Genomic DNA, 17,975 nt, shown 5'->3' with positions numbered 1-17,975 from the left:
GTGACTCATTGTATTTCACATATGCAGCAGCGCAGATTGGCCATGTGGTAGAGACGTTCAGAATACTTAGCTTCCTCCTGCCACACTTCATGCTGTAGATAAATTCACCTGCCTGAAATATTCATGAGGTGAGAAGCATCTCTCCCGGGTACAGGAGAGAATGGCAGCACCACAGGGGGACAACCTGACACAAATGTGTTAGGATAGCTTCTCTATAGAGAGGAATCTGCTTTCTAAATACATTGCTGGGGTGCCGACAGATGACTGCTGCATGTATCAATACATATACTCCAACACCAGCAGCTGCAGTATACCTACTGTACATGCTGCATGACACCTGCCACTGCAATACTCCTACTGTACATGTTACACAACACCTGCCACTGCAATACGCCTACTGTACATGCTACACAACACCTGCCACTGCAATACACCTACTGTACATGTTGCACAACACCTGCCACTGCAATACACCTGCTGTACATGTCACACAACACCTACCAATGAAAAATACCTACTGTACATGTTACACAACACCTGCCAATGCAATACACCTGCTGTACCTGTCAAATAACACCTACCACTGCAAAATACCTACTGTACATGTTACACAACACCTGCCAATGCAATACACCTACTGTACATGTTATACAACACCTGCCACTGCAAAACACCTACTATACATGTTGCACAACACCTGCCACTACAATACACCTACTGTACATGCTACACAACACCTGCCACTGCAATACACCTACTGTACATGCTACACAACACCTGCCACTGCAATACACCTACTGTACATGCTACACAACACCTGCCACTGCAAAACACCTACTGTACATGTTGCACAACACCTGCCACTGCAATATACCTACTGTACATATTGCACAACACCTGCCACTGCAATACACCTACTCTACATGCTACACAACACCTGCCAATGCAATACACCTACTCTACATGCTACACAACACCTGCCAATGCAATACACCTACTCTACATGCTACACAACACCTGCCACTACAATACATCTATTCTACATGCTACACAACACCTACCACTGTAATACACCTACTCTACATGCTACACAATGCCTGCCACTGCAAAACACCTACTGTACATGTCACATAACACCTACCACTACAAAATGCCTACAATACAGGTTGCACAACACCTGCCAATGCAATAAACCTACTGTACATGTTGCACAACACCTGACACTGTAATGCACCTGCTCTACATGCTTCACAACACCTGCCACTGCAATACACATACTCTGCATGCTACACAACCCCTGCCAATGCAATACACCTACTCTACATGCTACACAACACCTGCCACTGCAATATACCTACTGTACATGTCACATAACACCTACCACTACAAAATACCTACTGTACATGTTACACAACACCTGCAAATGCAATACACCTACTATACATATTACACAACATTTGCCACCACAATACACCTACTGTACATATTACACAACACCTGCCACTGCAATACACATACACTACATGCTAACACAACACCTGCCACTGCAATACACCCACCTCACATGCTACACAACACCTGCAAATGCAATACACCGACAATACATATTACACAACACCTGCCACTGCAATACACATACTCTACATGCTACACAACACCTGCCACTGCAATACTTGTATTCTACATGCTACACAACACCTACCACTGTATTACACCTACTCTACATGCTACACAATGCCTGCCACTGCAAAACACCTACTGTACATGTCACATAACGGTACATGTTACACAGTACCCGCAAATGCAATAAACTTACTGTACATGTTGCACAACACCTGTCACTGCAATACACCTGCTCTACATGCTTCACAACACCTGCCACTGCAATACACATACTCTGCATGCTACATAACCCCTGCCAATGCAATACACCTACTCTACATGCTACACAACACCTGCCACTGCAATACACCTACTGTACATGTCACATAACACCTACCACTACAAAATACCTACTGTACATGCTACACAACACCTGCAAATGCAATACACCTACTATACATATTACACAACATTTGCCACTGCAATACACCGACTATACATATTACACAACACCTGCCACTGCAATACACATTCTCTACATGCTACCCAACACCTGCCAATGCAATACACCTACTCTACATGCTACACAACACCTGCCAATACAATACACCTACTCTACATGCTACACAACACCTACCACTGTAATACACCTACTCTACATGCTACACAACGCCTGCCACTGCAAAACACCTACTGTACATGTCACATAACACCTACCACTACAAAATACCTATTGTACAGGTTACACAACACCTGCAAATGCAATACACCTACTATACATATTACACAACATTTGCCACCGCAATACACCTACTGTACATATTACACAACACCTGCCACTGCAATACACATACACTACATGCTACACAACACCTGCCACTGCAATACACCCACCTCACATGCTACACAACACCTGACACTGCGATACACCCACCTGACATGCTACACAACAGTGACAACACCTGCAAATGCAATATACCTACTATACATATTGTACAACATTTGCCACTGCAATACACCTACTATACATATTACACAACACCTGCCACTGCAATACACATATTCTACATGCTGCACAACACCTGCCAATGCAATACATCTACTCTACATGCTACACAACACCTGCCAATGCAATACACCTAATCTACATGCTACACAACACCTGCCAATGCAATACACCTACTCTACATGCTACACAACACCTGCCACTGCAATACACCTACACTACATGTTACACAACACCTGCCAATGCAATACATATATTCTACATGCTACACAACACCTGCCACTGCAATACACCTACTGTACATGTTAGACAACACCTGCCAATGCAATACACCTACTCTACATGTTACACAACACCTGTCATTGGCTTCCAGTGGGCACACTCGGGGCAGCCGGGAGTGGGAGACTTCCACAGAGACTTGAATAAATGGTGACCCAATTCCTGCATAGAGTTTTGATGTGGTTATGTGCCTCATCGCATCCTTAGAAATAGGGTGACATTTTGTCATTACAAATCTGAACTGACAGTTTACATTTCCAATTCCTCTTTATAAATGAACTGAGAATAATGGAAGATGTGGTCCTTGTGCCCTAGTGCAGCTAATAATGATAGGCAGGTTATTGAGAAAATTGCTTTAATTAATTCTAGACAACATTCATTCAGTAAAGAAGAAAAAAAAAATCATCGTGATATTGCTAAAAAAGATAGCATGCAAATATTTAAATAGCAACTGAAATGCTCCTAATTAATCTTGATTGGCAACTGTTAATGAGATGCTCTTGCAATTATGAATTGAGCTGAAAACATGAAGGTTAAAATTGACTTTGCTGTTCCTTGTATGGTGGATCTTCGCAGCTCGAAGACTCTTAGATGGGTTCCTTAAAGCAAACCTAAACTTTATTTTCCTGTACTAAATCCCATCTCTGCGACACTTTATAGTGAGAATATTTGCCCAAAGCTAACATTTCAGATATAAATCTCTTAGATATAAAAGATCATTTGAAAGTATTCCCAAGCATGCCCTGTGTAAAAATGTTACTTTCACTGTAGAGAGCAGTACAGGCTTGTTTATCTCTGGCTAATAGGCAAATGTAATCATCGCCGGTCAGGAGACACTCTCTGCCTGTGTCTTGATTCTGCTTCCTCCTCCCTCCCTCTGCTGAACAGCTGAGTCACTTCAGCAAAAAAGAAGGGGGGGGGGGGAGAGTGAAGACACAGGCAGAGAGTGTCTCCTTTGCCAATTAGCCAGAAATAGACAAACCTGGACTGTTCTCTGCACTGAAAGTAAACTGCTCTTTGCACTGAAAGTAAACTTTTTTACAGACAGGGAATGCTTTCAAATGTTCTTTTATGTACAGTAAGACCTACTGAAATTTTAGTTTTTGGAGTATAATCCCACTTTAAATACCTAAGTAACCTCATATAACCACTGCACACTGTTATACTGTATAATCATGTTGGCCAAAGCTAAAGAATCTGTCCTTTCTGACATAGGGCGGCCAGTTTGATTTTTAGTAATTGTGTTAACTACAGAACTGATGTTCCACCACAGCAATGTCTCTTCCCCTCTGCAGCCACTTAACAGTTATCTTGCCTCTGTGCGCTCAATTTTTAGCAGTACGGACTGCCTGATCTATAAAAGCTCAATCCCTGTATGGCCCAGAAACAAAACTTTTATTTACAAGGAGGATGTATGAATTAGTCCCAAGGCTCTTCCAGAAAAAAAAACAAAAGAAACACGGGAGCCCTGTATAGTGAAGTAGTTAACTGCACCAGATGTATGTAAAAGGTACCATGGAGAGGTACACAAAAGTGTGGGTTGCAAGACTAATAACCAAATTATTAGGCAAGTGAGGAAATCACCGTCCTCCCTCTGTTCCTTTGGTCCTCAGGTGGGTCATCTTCCAGAAATAGGTTGGTTTAGAGTTCCAGGGGAACTCAGAAAATGTTCCTATCCAAAAAACAAAGTTCTTTTATTGAACAGCTTAAAAAGACAACGCGTTTCACGTGTCCCTGTCCGCTTCCTCAGGTCAAATAATCGGTGTCCTAAAAACGAATCTCTGCAACTATGAGCACCTTTTCTTCAGGCGCTCCTAGTTGCAGAGTTTGATTTTTAAGATGCAGAGACACGTAAAACGCATTGTCTTTTTAAGGTGTTTAGTAAAAAAGCTTCTTTATCTTTTTAAAGTTTTTATCTTATTTATAGGAGCTATTCCTCCTACCCTCAGACGATTTCGAAACAAACACCATTTTATGGGGGGGGGGGGGGGGGGGAGTAATATACCCTCGTAACATACATATTTAAGAAAAACCTGAGTCCCTAAGGTTTCTATTAAGTATTTTTTTTAAATGCTTGACTCTTTTCTTCTTCTTACAAGTGTTTTATGTAACTATGGGGGAGGATAAGGAAGAAGAAGGGGTTAAAAACTATAGTGAATATTTTTTGTTATGTATTTTTATTTAGCTTTTTGTCCACTAGATGGCACTACACATTTTATTCTGTGTTCACAGGAAGTGTGTATTTTTTTTTTTTTTTAACTTTTATGTTAATAGCTTCTGATTGAAGTGATGATCATTCATACACAGGTTCTTTGATCGGTTCAGGGAACACATGTCCGTTCACCAATTACTGCTGATGAACAAGCGTCAGGAGCACACCTGCATCTGCCGTTGATTGACAGGAAGTCCTGTTTGAGGGATCGCAGCACAAACTGGACGTGTGTGTGTATATATATATATATATATATATATATATATATATATATATATATATATATATATATATATATATATATATATATATATAGTTTGTGTGAACTAGTTCAAGTCCCTGAAGGAGAGCCTGTCATTTTCTCCAGCACAGATTGCCAGAGCTTCAGGATGTGACTTTCTCATAAAGTTCTATTTATGACTCTCTCCCTCCCTCCCCCACAGCTTAAAGGAGCACTATGGCGAAACATTTTAAAATTTAAAATATGTGCAAACATAAACAAATAAGAAGTATGTTTTTTTCCAGAGTAAAATGAGCCATAAATTACTTTTCTCCTATGTTGCTGTCACTTACAGTAGATAGTAGAAATCTGACAGAAGCGAGAGGTTTTAGACTATTATTATTATTATTTAGTATTTATATAGCGCCGACATATTACGCAGCGCTGTACAATGTATATATATATCTTATCACTAACTGTCCCTCAAAGGAGCTCACAATCTAATCCCTACCATTGCCATATGTCTATATTATGTAGTGTAAGTACTGTAGTCTAGGGCCAATTTTAGGGGGAGCCAATTCACTTATCTGTATGTTTTTGGAATGTGGGAGGAAACCGGAGTGCCCGGAGGAAACCCACGCAGACACGGAGAGAACATACAAACTCTTTGCAGATAGTGCCCTGGCTGGGATTCGAACCAGGGACCCAGCGCTGCAAGGCGAGAGAGCTAACCACTATGCCACCGTGCTGCCCACACTAGTCCATCTCTTCATGGGGGGATTCTCAGGGATTTATTTATTTTCAAAAGCACTTATTGAATGGCAGTTGCTCTGTTCAACTGCCAAAAAAACTGTGTAGGGAGCAAGGAAGCTGGCCACATCATTTTTTAAATCCTTTTTCTTAGGGAGTACCTTTATAAAGAATAAAAGCCTTGCTAAGAATCCCCTATGAACCTGTCGCTTCAGTCAGATTTCTACTACCTACTGTAAGTGACAGCAACATAGGAGCAAAGTAATATATGGCTCATATTACTCTGGAAAAAACTTATTTCTTATTTGTCTATGTTTGCACATATTTTAAATTTCACAATTTTTCGCCATAGTGCCCCTTTAAAGAGACACTGAAGCGAAAAAAAAATTATGATATTATGATTTGTATGTGTAGTACAGCTAAGAAATAAAACATTAAGATCAGATACATCAGTCTAATTGTTTCCAGTACAGGAAGAGTTGAGAAACTCCAGTTGTTATCTCTATGCAAACAAGCCATTAAGCTCTCCGACTAAGTAAAGGTGGCCATACACTGGCCTGATTTGCGCCCGTTTCGACAGCAGATTCGATCACTGGGATCGAATCTGCTGCCAATCGTTCACGCTACACGCCAAATTTCGATCCATTCCGTCCGATCCAGTCGATCGCGCCGTGCGGAAAATAACGTCGATCGCCCGCGGTTAAAGAGCGCATCGCTAGCGGCGTACGAGTGCCCGACGACCGACGCAATAGAGACTGAGGCGCCAGGTGCTATCTGGACATACTGCTGTTGTGTGCTCCTTCCTATAATTGCCTGATGAAGCGGGTTTGACCTGCGAAACGCGTTGCGACCTTATTTGGAGTATACCAATAAATGTCCCTTTTGTGAATACACAGTTGTTGTGTCTGCTTGTGGGAGGTGAGTCCACCACTGCCTCCTAAGCAATAATTTTAAAACTTTTAAATATTGTTTTTATCCTTTTGGCGCCTCTGTTCTCTACCATAATACTGACGCAATAGAGCCGCATACATTACCTGCTCCGCCGGCGCGACTCCCGGGTCTCCGCTCTTCTCCGTCTCCACTCTGGTCTGGTCTCCGGCATGCTTCCCTTCTTCCTGTCCCGGCAGGAAGTTTAAACAGTAGAGGGCGCTCTACTGTTTAAACTTCCCTCAGACAGGAAGAAGGGAAGCATGCCGGAGACCAGAGCAGACCAGAGCGGAGACGGAGAAGAAGAGCGGTGACCGGGGGCAGTCGCACCAGCGGAGCAGGTAATGTATGCGGGCGGGGGAGCGGCGGCAGCACCACCACAACAGATTGTGATCGGTTTCAGGCTGAAATCGGTTCACAATCTGTTTGCAGTAAAGGTAGCCATACGATCCCTCTCTGATCAGATTCGATCAGATTGGGATCTGTCTGTTGGTCGAATCTGATGGCAAATCGACCAGTGTATGGCTACCTTTAGTCTGAAGAGGGCTGTTATCTGACTTTTATTATCTCAACTGTTCCTGGACTATTTACTTTTCCTCTGCTAGAGGAGAGGTCATTACTTCACAGACTGCTCTGAAAGACTCATTTTGAATGCTGAGTGTTGTGTAATCTGCACATATTATAGAATGATGCAATGTTAGAAAAAACACTATATACCTGAAAATAAAAGTATGAGAATATTTTATTTGCTGCTAATCTTCTAGTGATTATTCATAGTACACAACCAATTCACTATATCATATTTGTTTTTTTGCTTCAGTGTCTCTTTAAGCACCACAATACAGTAAGCTTAACAGTACCAGAAGCCCCACCCATTCACATCTCCAACTGGGCTGTTTCAGGTCATGTGAGAAGATTTTTAAAACAGAAGGCTAGATCTTAGGATCTACGGTATATCTGAAGTTAGGCTTTAAACATACTGATATATTATTAATAAAAAAATACAAATAATAATAATTGTAATAAAATATTGCCCATTACACAGCAGAGTCTGTTTCCTGCCTCTCCCTTCTGGGACCCAGAGCTAATGAAAGTTGCATTTTAGCACATAGAGGTCTGGGGGAAAAAAGCACTGTCATTTTGGGGTACATGCCATTCAGGCAAAGACCTAGAAAACCTTTTAGTGTACAGGGCACAATACTGCACTCTGTGGATGAACCCTTTAGCAGCCAATTTATTTGGAGGCTTGCAAGTGCTCCAAGCCAATTTATTTTAGCACATTTTTTTATTTCTCTATTTGTTACATTTTCCTACTTGTAATTAGTACTGCTGTAATGTGTATTTATGGCCACTTGTCACTAGGGGGCAGCGTGAGACAATTACAGAGGACTTCTGCTTTCAGTTTCTAGATTTTCTGCTAGTAGAGAGACATCAAAGCATTCCAAGAATTTAAAGCATGAGTTCTGCTGACTGAGGTCAAAAGCAGTGCACTTATCTAAGATGAGATAATTCTATTGAAGTTGCTAATGGGTTAATAAAATAGTAATGTTGGCAGTCTAATCCAACACAGTATAAACCAGCTTTCCAGCACCTTTGTATTGTATTCCAGCATTGCAGTGTTTTCTGTAGTGTAATCATTGGATGACACTATTGTAGTTCCTATAGTGGGGTATATTTGCATTGGTCTTCCTCCTCTCCTGTCCATAGAGTGTGTACTGCATGTGGGTGGCATGGGATTAGTGTGAACAAATTGTCATGTTTATTGCACCCAACAGAATAGCAATGGGTGCCTGTGATGATTTGCTCAGCTGCCTGTGCAGGCAGGCAGCCTTGTGACCATTGTGTAGGTTTGCATGCTGCAGGACTTTGGAAAGAAGAGTTTCTGTCAGTTTTGCAGCTTGTGCTTGCAGAGGAATTTGCATACGTTGTCATGCAAATTGCCTGGCCACATTCATTGGAGGCGTGTACTATAAGTACTATGTCTTTCCCACAATGCTTCGCTGTTCATAAGGAATCCGTCCTATGTAACACTCCTAGTGGGGTGTCAGCCATGCTCTTGGTTTGAAGATCAGCTTAGAGTAATTCCTGGAATCTGCGCTAGGCAGGTTTTCCCTAGTGCAGTTAGGATTGTTTATCTGTTTGTTTGTCTGTTGCCATTGTCCTGTCCCAACGGTGGTCGACAGGAAATGGTTCTGATCTCTGTTCTTGGAGTATAGCTGGTGCAGCGGTTGTTACCAGCTATCTCTTCTGTTCTGCCTCTCTGGATCGCGCTAGCCACTTTTCGCTAGCGCTGTGGATCCTTCTGTTCTGTCTCCTGGGATCGCGCTAGCCACTTTTCGCTAGTGCTGTGGATCCTTCTGTTCTGCTACTCTGTACCTGGATCGCGCTAGCCACTTTTCGCTAGTGCTGTGGATCCTATCTCTCGCTTGTCCCTGTTTTCGTGTCTCTGTCTTGTCTGCTACGACCGCTTGCTGGAGGCTCGGTGAGGTAACCGTTAAGCAAGCGTTCGCGTCCCCTGTTTCATGTTTGTCTGTCGATGGTTAGTTAGGCGTGCTTGTCTCTATTGTGCTTATCACATGGAGACCGCGCATAACCGCGTGCACTGTTGCGAATGAGTGCGGTGTTCGCGGTTAGCTAGCGTTTGTTATTTTCCGCATCTTCTCATTGTATTATTTGCTGTGCCTTTGCTACCCTCGTATTCTATTATGATCTGCCTTGTGTCACGTCTGGTGATCGCACCTCTCGCGATCGCGTTCCTATTTCATATCTGCTGTTGTGTGTGCGCGGTCGCGGGGTGGCGACTGGATTGGCGCACACACATGCAACCTGTCCCTTTGCTCGTTCTCATTCGCAATCGCCTCTCTTGCGATTGCGTTCTGCGCTTCGTACAATTCCTGTCTGGCATTTGTGGAGGTACAGAGGATTGGTTCCTCTGCACTCCCCAGCGCCATCTGCCGACAGGAATTTCCCTCTACAGGTGTGTAGCACCTTTTGCTGGGTGCCTGCAATTACACGCTTGTGGAGGATTTCCGCCGTGTCAGCGCACGCGTTGTGCGCTGATCACGGAGAAAGTTCCACAATCGTTACAGTGCCCAATTAAATTTTTCTTTCTCGCATTGAAAAGCACTTGTCGATATTCAGTCAAAGTTTGTGGAAAATTCTGTTCATTTGATCTGTTTACCCCTGCAAGACGATTAAAACGTGAATCTGCTTCATTTCTTGATCAGGTTTCAGTATGTTCATGCCTGAAGGGTGCAAGGTGCTAAAACAAATCTCTAATCAGGGAGTAATCATTTGCTTGAAGCTGTTGCCACCATTTGTTTACCACTCTGTTACTGTGTCCAGAGGACAGCAAAATCACCAGCACAATGCCGAAACCGGTCGAGATTGAGCAAGACGATTTATGATGACACTACACTTAGCACTTGCTTTCAAGCGATTTGATGCAATAGGGTCCTTTCTGCAAGGACCCACAATGGAAGTTGCTGTACTCCAGAATGCTGTTTTTATCATTTTAATAAATGTTGAAAATGTGTAATACAATATATAACATACCTTTATTTCTGTGTGGGCGGCGATCACCTGTGATTATTGTCATGCATCAGGTGACTGCAGGAATATCATGTTATGAATGTGAATACTAGATGGAAAATAGTGTTACAGCATTGCTGAGGTCTTTTTGGAGATTTTTTGTGCCTTTGTGGATAAGGAACCTCTAGCAGCATGTTTATTCCTAATCCTTTTGTGTGTAAAGAGCACCTGTATTAAACCTTTACTGTGACCTACTAATGCGGTATTGGCTTTCTGGTTTTCTCCAGGATTCGATGCCTACTTCACGTCACGGACCCTAGAGAATAATCGCAGAAATGTGTGGTTCGCAGAATACTGGGAAGAGAACTTTAACTGCAAGCTCACCATCACCGGCTCCAAGAAAGAAGACACTGATCGCAAGTGTACAGGTAACCATTCAGCAGCGATCGATGCTGCGCGGGGTATTCAAGGAATTACAAATCGATAGCAGTGCAAACATCCCTGAGGCGGATGTGGATGTAGATCTATGTCAGAGCTCTGCTGTGTGCTGCACCTTAATGAGCTGCACTTATTAAAATGTAACGAGGCAATTAAAACTGTGTTCCTAGAGTCAAGAATATAGAGTCAATAGCAAGATTTTTTTTTAATTTATAGGGGGTTTTTTTCAGCGTATCTATAGATTTGTTTTATATAATTATTGTGTTTAGCGGCTTATAATTTTTTAAAGGAGCATTTTTTTTTTATTCCACCTGATCCTTTGGCAAAGTAGGTTTTTGCACAACTGCTACAGTAAATAAATCTGTCATATTATAATAAAAGGCAATGGCTTGTTGACCTTTAACTACGCTTTACAATAAAAAAAAAAAGAGAAAAAGATCACTCTAATAAAAGAATTGTTAAAACAGTCCAATAACCGGGATACAACGTATGAGGAGATCAGAGAATGCACACTAAACAGCCAAGCAATATGCATTGTTCAAAAGAAAATAAAGATGGCAGCTTCCAGGTCCGGATTTACATCACAGGAGCCTATAGGCACAGATATCCTGGCACGCTAAATTTCACCCCTAGAAACCCACAAACCCCCACTGAACCACAACGCAAGTGTGCTGGCTGACCCAGCTGTTACTTCTCCCTTATCTCATAGGTAGCTACAGGTGCGCTTAGCATTAGGTAGCCAGCTAGTGGTGCCCCCAACTGAAGGGAGTTCTTGTCAGTGGAATGCCGAGAGCCAGGTGACTAAACTCTAATTTACGCTTTGCTTAGGACTCTTCATAGGGAAGGAGGGAGGTGCTAGGGGAGGGGAGTGAGGCGTCCCTCCATCAGGCGCCTGTAGGCGCGTGCCTACAGTGCCTTATGGTAAAGCTTCCGTAGCATTCATGGAAAAAAGGGCGCCTAGAAAAACAGGCGCAAAGTTTGCTGGTAGTAGAATGGCGCTGACAATAGCAATATTCTACTAGTAAATTTCCATAGTAGAATATCGGAAATATTTACCAATATTTTACTAGGGCTTATCCTAACCCTACTCTCACAGAGAACCCTCTCCTGATGGTGCCTAACCCTATGACCCCCCCCCCCCCAGTGGTTCCTAATCCTAAGACCCCCCCTAGTGGTTCCTAACCCTAAGACCCTAAGACTTCCCCCTAGGGGTACCTAACCCTAACCCCCTTCCCAGTCGTGCCTAACCCTAAGACTCCCCCCTGGTGGTGCCTAACCCTAAGACCTCCCCCTCTCCCGGTTGGTGCCTAACCCTTAACCCCCCCCCCCCCCGCCTTGTGGTGCCTTACTCTAAAACTCCCCCAGGGGGTGCCAAACCCTAAGCTCCCCCATGGTGCCTAAACTTATCCCCCCTTCCCCGATGGCGCCTAATCCTAAATTCCATTCCATAATGTGCCACACCCCCATTCCACAAAGCTTCGATAAGTGGCTATGAAGGTAAATTTGGTCACCTGTAGGCGCCCGATCAGTGTCAAGAGGGGGGCATTTAGCATAATATTCCCATCTTGACGCTAATCGGCCACCTCAGGGCGCCAAAATTTACCTACATAGCAGCTTATTGTGGGTTTCGAAAGCCACAATTTGAGACAAAAATGGTAAATTTAGAGTCCGCCACCTTAAGACGAAATTTCCCCTTTCTGCCGCTAATCGCAGCATTTACCAAAGATGCCTATGGGCACCCTTTCTTTCCATATCCCTTCCAGCGCAGGGTTACTTTAAAAGGGTAGTGAACAGTGGTGTAACATTAGCCCCAAGACCAATGGTGCAGAGGGCTATAGGGGCCTGCTCCTTCCCCTCGCTTGTGCAGAATAAGTGCAGGGAGCACTGTTTATATTCACCAAGTCCACACTGCATCTGGTCTCCTCCGCCTCCTGGCATCCACATGCTGTAAGCTGACATCCTAAGGCTCCTGATGCATGTCACGTCATCAGGAGCCTCAAGGTGGCAGCATAGAAGACACAGCCTGGGAAGGAAGTGGAAAACAGATGCAGCATTGACTTGATAAATATAACCGCGCTCCCTGCACTTGCTCTGTACAAGAGGGGGGAAGGAGAAGCGGTACAGCTGCATACATGTACTTAAGGCGCAGGGTAAAGCCAAAAAACAGTTCACCCTGCTCCTGCAAAAGTCCCGCTGGCATTAATTACTATTCCCCCTCCAGGCCGCCGTGGAATCGGGGGTAAGACGTAATTCGGCTGCCAGCTATTGCTGGCGGCAGATTTACTCTTTTTTATCGTAATTTGGGCTCCGTATTTTGACAGCGCCCAAATTAGTGACTGAGCACCGCTATAGCCGTAATTCACATTACAGCCTATGGCGGCACAAATTGCAGAGACATTTCCAGCACTGTTTGTACCTGATTCGGTACAGGCCTGTGGCCACCACAGGGGGACGTGGATTGTCCGGCCATGATGGGGGGGGGGGGCACAATCATTTTTATGGGGAAATAGGCCACTTATGTAAAGCACTGGGCCACTCAAATCTATACCTATCATTGAAGCAACTGAAACTGTACAGAATCATCTGAAACTGGAGCAGATAGGCAGAAATTTGTCCAGACAAAACTTGTCTTGCTGGACGTTTGCCTAAATAACACTTATTTTAAGTACTGGATAACTTAGATGGCGCTCTACCAGTATGTAGAGTAGTTATGTTTATAGAGAGAAGGAGCCGCACACTTAGGCTCTCAACTGTGTGGTTTCTAAAATAGAGCTATTCATGTGGTTAGCCTCACCTTAATCCACTTGTGTATGGACTGCAGCCAGAGTAGGATCTCGTTAGGTGCTGTGCATGGCATGGATCATCAGAGGAAGTGAATGGCATTGATCATCAGAGGAAGTGATCTTCCTGCCTGGATGATTGCATGATATACTGAGATCTCTGAGACACCAAAGGTAAGTATACAGATTTTATTTTAAGACATCAACACATCTCCAGGTGTCCCCCTCCTTCAGGATAAAATATATTTTACTTTCCAACAGAAAGGATCTATTAAATAGACACTGAAGTGAAAAAAAAAAATATGATATAATGATTGGTTGTGTAGTACAGCTAAAAAATAAAACAATAGGAGCTGATAAATAAGTCTAATATTGTTCCCAGTACATGAAGAGTTAAGAAACTCTAGTTGTTATCTATGCAAAAGAGCCATTGAGCTCCACGACTTTCAAAGTCGCAGGGAGCTCTGCCTTCTAAAGCTTGTTATCTCAACTGTCAGTCAGTGTATTTTTTTTTCTTCTGCAGAGGACAAGTCAATAGATCATTAGCCTGCTCTGTAAAATCATTTAGAATGCTGAGTGGTGTGTAAACTGCACATATTAGAGAAGGATGCAATGTTATAAAAAAAAACATTATATAACTGAAAATAATTTTTGTTTTTTCGCTACAGTGTCTCAAAAGCTGTGGTTTTTGTGCAAATATTATTAGTTTCCATATTTTACCCCATGAATTTTAAAATGCTAAATGATACTGTAATCTAGGAGATAGATTGGAGGTGCTTTTGCTTTCTGAGAAAGTCAGAGAGGGGAGCAAGTCCGGAGAAGTGTTGCTTGTGTTGTACAGACTATTTACAAAGATTTACAGTATATTAAATAAATATGCATACAAAACCAAACATGAAACAATGATAAATCCTCTTAAGGCTGCTTGCACACCAAGACGTTACAGGCGCACGTTAGTGCGCCTGTAACGCTCCCCCAACGCACAGCAATGTAACACAAGTGGGCTGTTCACACAGCCCATGTTGCGTTACATGTAACGCTGCACGTTCTGTGCAAAGTGCAGCATGCTACGGCGTTGGAGCGGCTATAGCCGCGTTAGACTGTTTGCACATGCGCAGTGGGGGGCGGAGGAGGCGGGGAGAGCCAGCTACAGTAGCCGCGCACATGGCTACTTAATATTCACTGCACTGGCGGGCGCTGATTGGCCGGCGGGACCACGTGATGCGGAGTGTCTCGCTCCGCATCACGTGGTCCCGCTGGCCAATCAGCGCCACTCTGGGAGACATTATAGGACTCGAGCCGCCTAACGCGGCTCACTCTACCGTCGGCTCTTGCAGCACCATACGTTGTGTTAGGTGCACGTTATGCGACCTTAACGTGCCACCTAATGCAACGTCTTGGTGTGCAAGAAGCCTAACAGAAGAGAAACCTAACACTTCTCTTGAATTAAGACGATTGCTTTATTTTTAGCACAAACTTACAATTCCTTTGCAGCCTGGCATACTCGGACTGTATGCTGCTCCCAGATCAGGCTAAACAAACTAGCTTTATTAGCCTTTTGTTTCCCGCCTGGTCAGTCCTTTTAGGGAGGATAGACAGCCAATTCCTTTTGTGGATCCATCTGCTCACCTGAGCACTCTTTTCAGGGAGGACACAAAATCCTGGAGGTGAGGAAAATGGCAGTGCAGATGAGAGAAATCTGGGACACCCATCACGGGGTCTATCACTTTCCCAGACTGTCTCTCTGCAACTGCCACAACAATAAATATGGTAAACCTCATATACTATCCTAAATTACACAATACGCACGTTTTGCTCTGAAAATATATTATCACCTATCAATCTCCATTAAATAACTAACATTTTCATTCACCATAATGTAAACCTATGCTTGATAATGGAGACTGGAATACAAATTGTGTCTCTACCATACTTTAGCTAAAATGTACAGTACATATACAAGAATACATTAATACATTTGTTTCAGAGAGCCCTCACACCTTCATTCAAAGACCAATATGCCCAATTGCCCATATAATATTGAATATACCTCTGTATTACTGAGCTATCTGGTACTGAATTACTCTGAACCTGCGATAATGGAAATCTGTTTGAAAGGGGTGACTCTCGATAGAGTTGCCACTTGACTGTAGAAATGAGCAAAATAACAGATACTTTATGTAGTTTGTATCCTGTTTGTGTGTTAAGATGATGTATATTAAGTTTTTTTTAAAAAAACTCTGGCCAAACAGTGTGAAATTCTGTTAATAGATTTTATGTTAGAATCAGTACAAACATTGAATCAAGTACAAATATTGTAGGTTTCAAATCAAGGAGCTCTCTGTTTATTTGTGATCATTTTGTTTATTGAACATTGATTGGGAATGGCCGTTGTTTCTCTGGTCAAGTATGCCTGGAGAACTCAAACAATACGGTGCTGTAGGCAGTGCTATGCCCAATTCCCATGAAAATTAAATCAGAGTTTTGTGAAAATGGTTCAGATGGTAATAAAGGTGAAGGATCAATATCAGGGCAGTATAGATTATTAAAAAAAAGGAGAGCATTGTAGCATATCACATGCATCCAGACCCGCCCAACATGTTTCGTCATTACTGACTCATCAGGGGCTGAAACGAAACATGTTGGGCGGGTCTGGATGTGGAAGTGAGAGCTTGTGACAAGAGGATTAGGCAGTGGAGTGGATGCAGCGGGGTGCCGGAGGTTGCAGCATCCCGACCAACCAAGGGACTGCAAGTTGAGCCACCCAGTGCCCACCATAAGGGGGAGAGCCCATTCCTAAAATGTGTGGTGGTGGATTGTCAGTAATGCCATGCAAAAACCCTAACAAGCCTCTGATGAAAACGTGTTGAACATATTATTGGAACTATGTTTCAATACTTTTAGTTGTGTTGTGTGGTGCTGCCTTCTAAGTAGAAAAATGTTTGTATTGAATTTGAATTAAGGAGGAGGCGAACCAACAGATAGCTATTGTATTTTCTTCTTGGTCAGTTCCATATACCGTGTAGCTCTCTCTCCATCTTTATATGACCTTTTACCTAGTTAGTGCTCATGTTGCAAAGGTACCATGTGCCATGCTACTTGCAAGTAGCCCTGTGCTCTATACCTAGGTAATGTGAGTTATACTAATTGCGCAACGCACACTACCTTACTGTTGGAAGTACTCGTAAAATTCCCATGCATTCTCTACGCCCTTAAAGCGGATCCAAGATGAAAAACTAACTATAACAAGTAACTTGTCTATATATCTTATCTAAAGTTTAGATCATTTAGATCAGTGTTTCCCAACCTTTTCCGGCCCGGGGAACACTGTCTGACCAAATTTTTCTCCGGGGAACGGCGCGCGCGCGCGGTGGGGGCGATGCGGCCCCCGGTTGTTTGCGCGACCTAGTGGACAGTGCCGCTATGGGGGGGGGGGGGGGGGGGGGCTGGGGTGCGGCTGCATAGCTGGCATAGTTGCCCCAGTGTAGGGAGTTTAGTTGCCTCAGTATAGTGCCCCAGTATAGCCAGTATAGTGCCCCAGTATAGTGCCCCAGTATAGCCAGAATAGTGCCCCAGTATAGCCAGTATAGTGCCCCAGTATAGCCAGTATTGTGCCCCAGTATAACTAGTATAGTGCCCCAGAATAGTGCCCCAGTATAGCCAGTTTAGTGCCCCAGTATAGTGCCCCAGTATAGCCAGTATAGTGCCCCAGTATAGCCCCCCAGTATAGCTAGTATAGTGCCCCAGTATAGCCAGTATAGTGCCCCAGTATAGCCAGTATAGTACCCCAGTATAGCCCCCCAGTATAGCCAGTATTGTGCCCCAGTATAGCTAGTATAGTGCCCCAGAATAGTGCCCCAGTATAGTGCCCCAGTATAGCCAGTATAGTGCCCCAGTATAGCTAGTATAGTGCCCCAGTATAGCCAGTATAGTGCCCCAGTATAGCCAGTATAGTACCCCAGTATAGCCCCCCCAGTATAGCCAGTATTGTGCCCCAGTATAGCTAGTATAGTGCCCCAGAATAGTGCCCCAGTATAGCCAGTTTAGTGCCCCAGTATAGTGCCCCAGTATAGCCAGTATAGTGCCCCAGTATAGCCCCCCAGTATAGCTAGTATAGTGCCCCAGTATAGCCAGAATAGTGCCCCAGTATAGCTAGAATAGTGCCCCAGTATAGCCAGTTTAGTGCCCCAGGATAGCCAGTATAGTACCCCAGAATAGTGCCCCAGTATA

At 43.5% G+C, this 17,975-nt stretch overlaps 1 protein-coding gene across 2 annotated transcripts in view; it reads left to right on the top strand.

The window, feature by feature from the left end:
* GRM7 (glutamate metabotropic receptor 7) overlaps window positions 1-17,975 on the top strand; it is a 730,291-nt gene that overhangs the window by 379,480 nt on the left and 332,836 nt on the right. For both annotated transcript variants that reach the window (XM_068253109.1, XM_068253110.1), the window contains exon 5: window positions 10,815-10,955. In XM_068253109.1, coding sequence (XP_068109210.1) covers window positions 10,815-10,955 — 141 coding nt within the window. The remainder of the gene's footprint in view (window positions 1-10,814; window positions 10,956-17,975) is intronic.

The sequence above is a fragment of the Hyperolius riggenbachi genome, chromosome 9, assembly GCF_040937935.1.
Source record: "Hyperolius riggenbachi isolate aHypRig1 chromosome 9, aHypRig1.pri, whole genome shotgun sequence".
Classification (NCBI taxonomy): domain Eukaryota; kingdom Metazoa; phylum Chordata; class Amphibia; order Anura; family Hyperoliidae; genus Hyperolius; species Hyperolius riggenbachi.
Note: the sequence above shows the minus strand (reverse complement) of the source record. Positions and strands in the feature narration are given on the sequence as shown.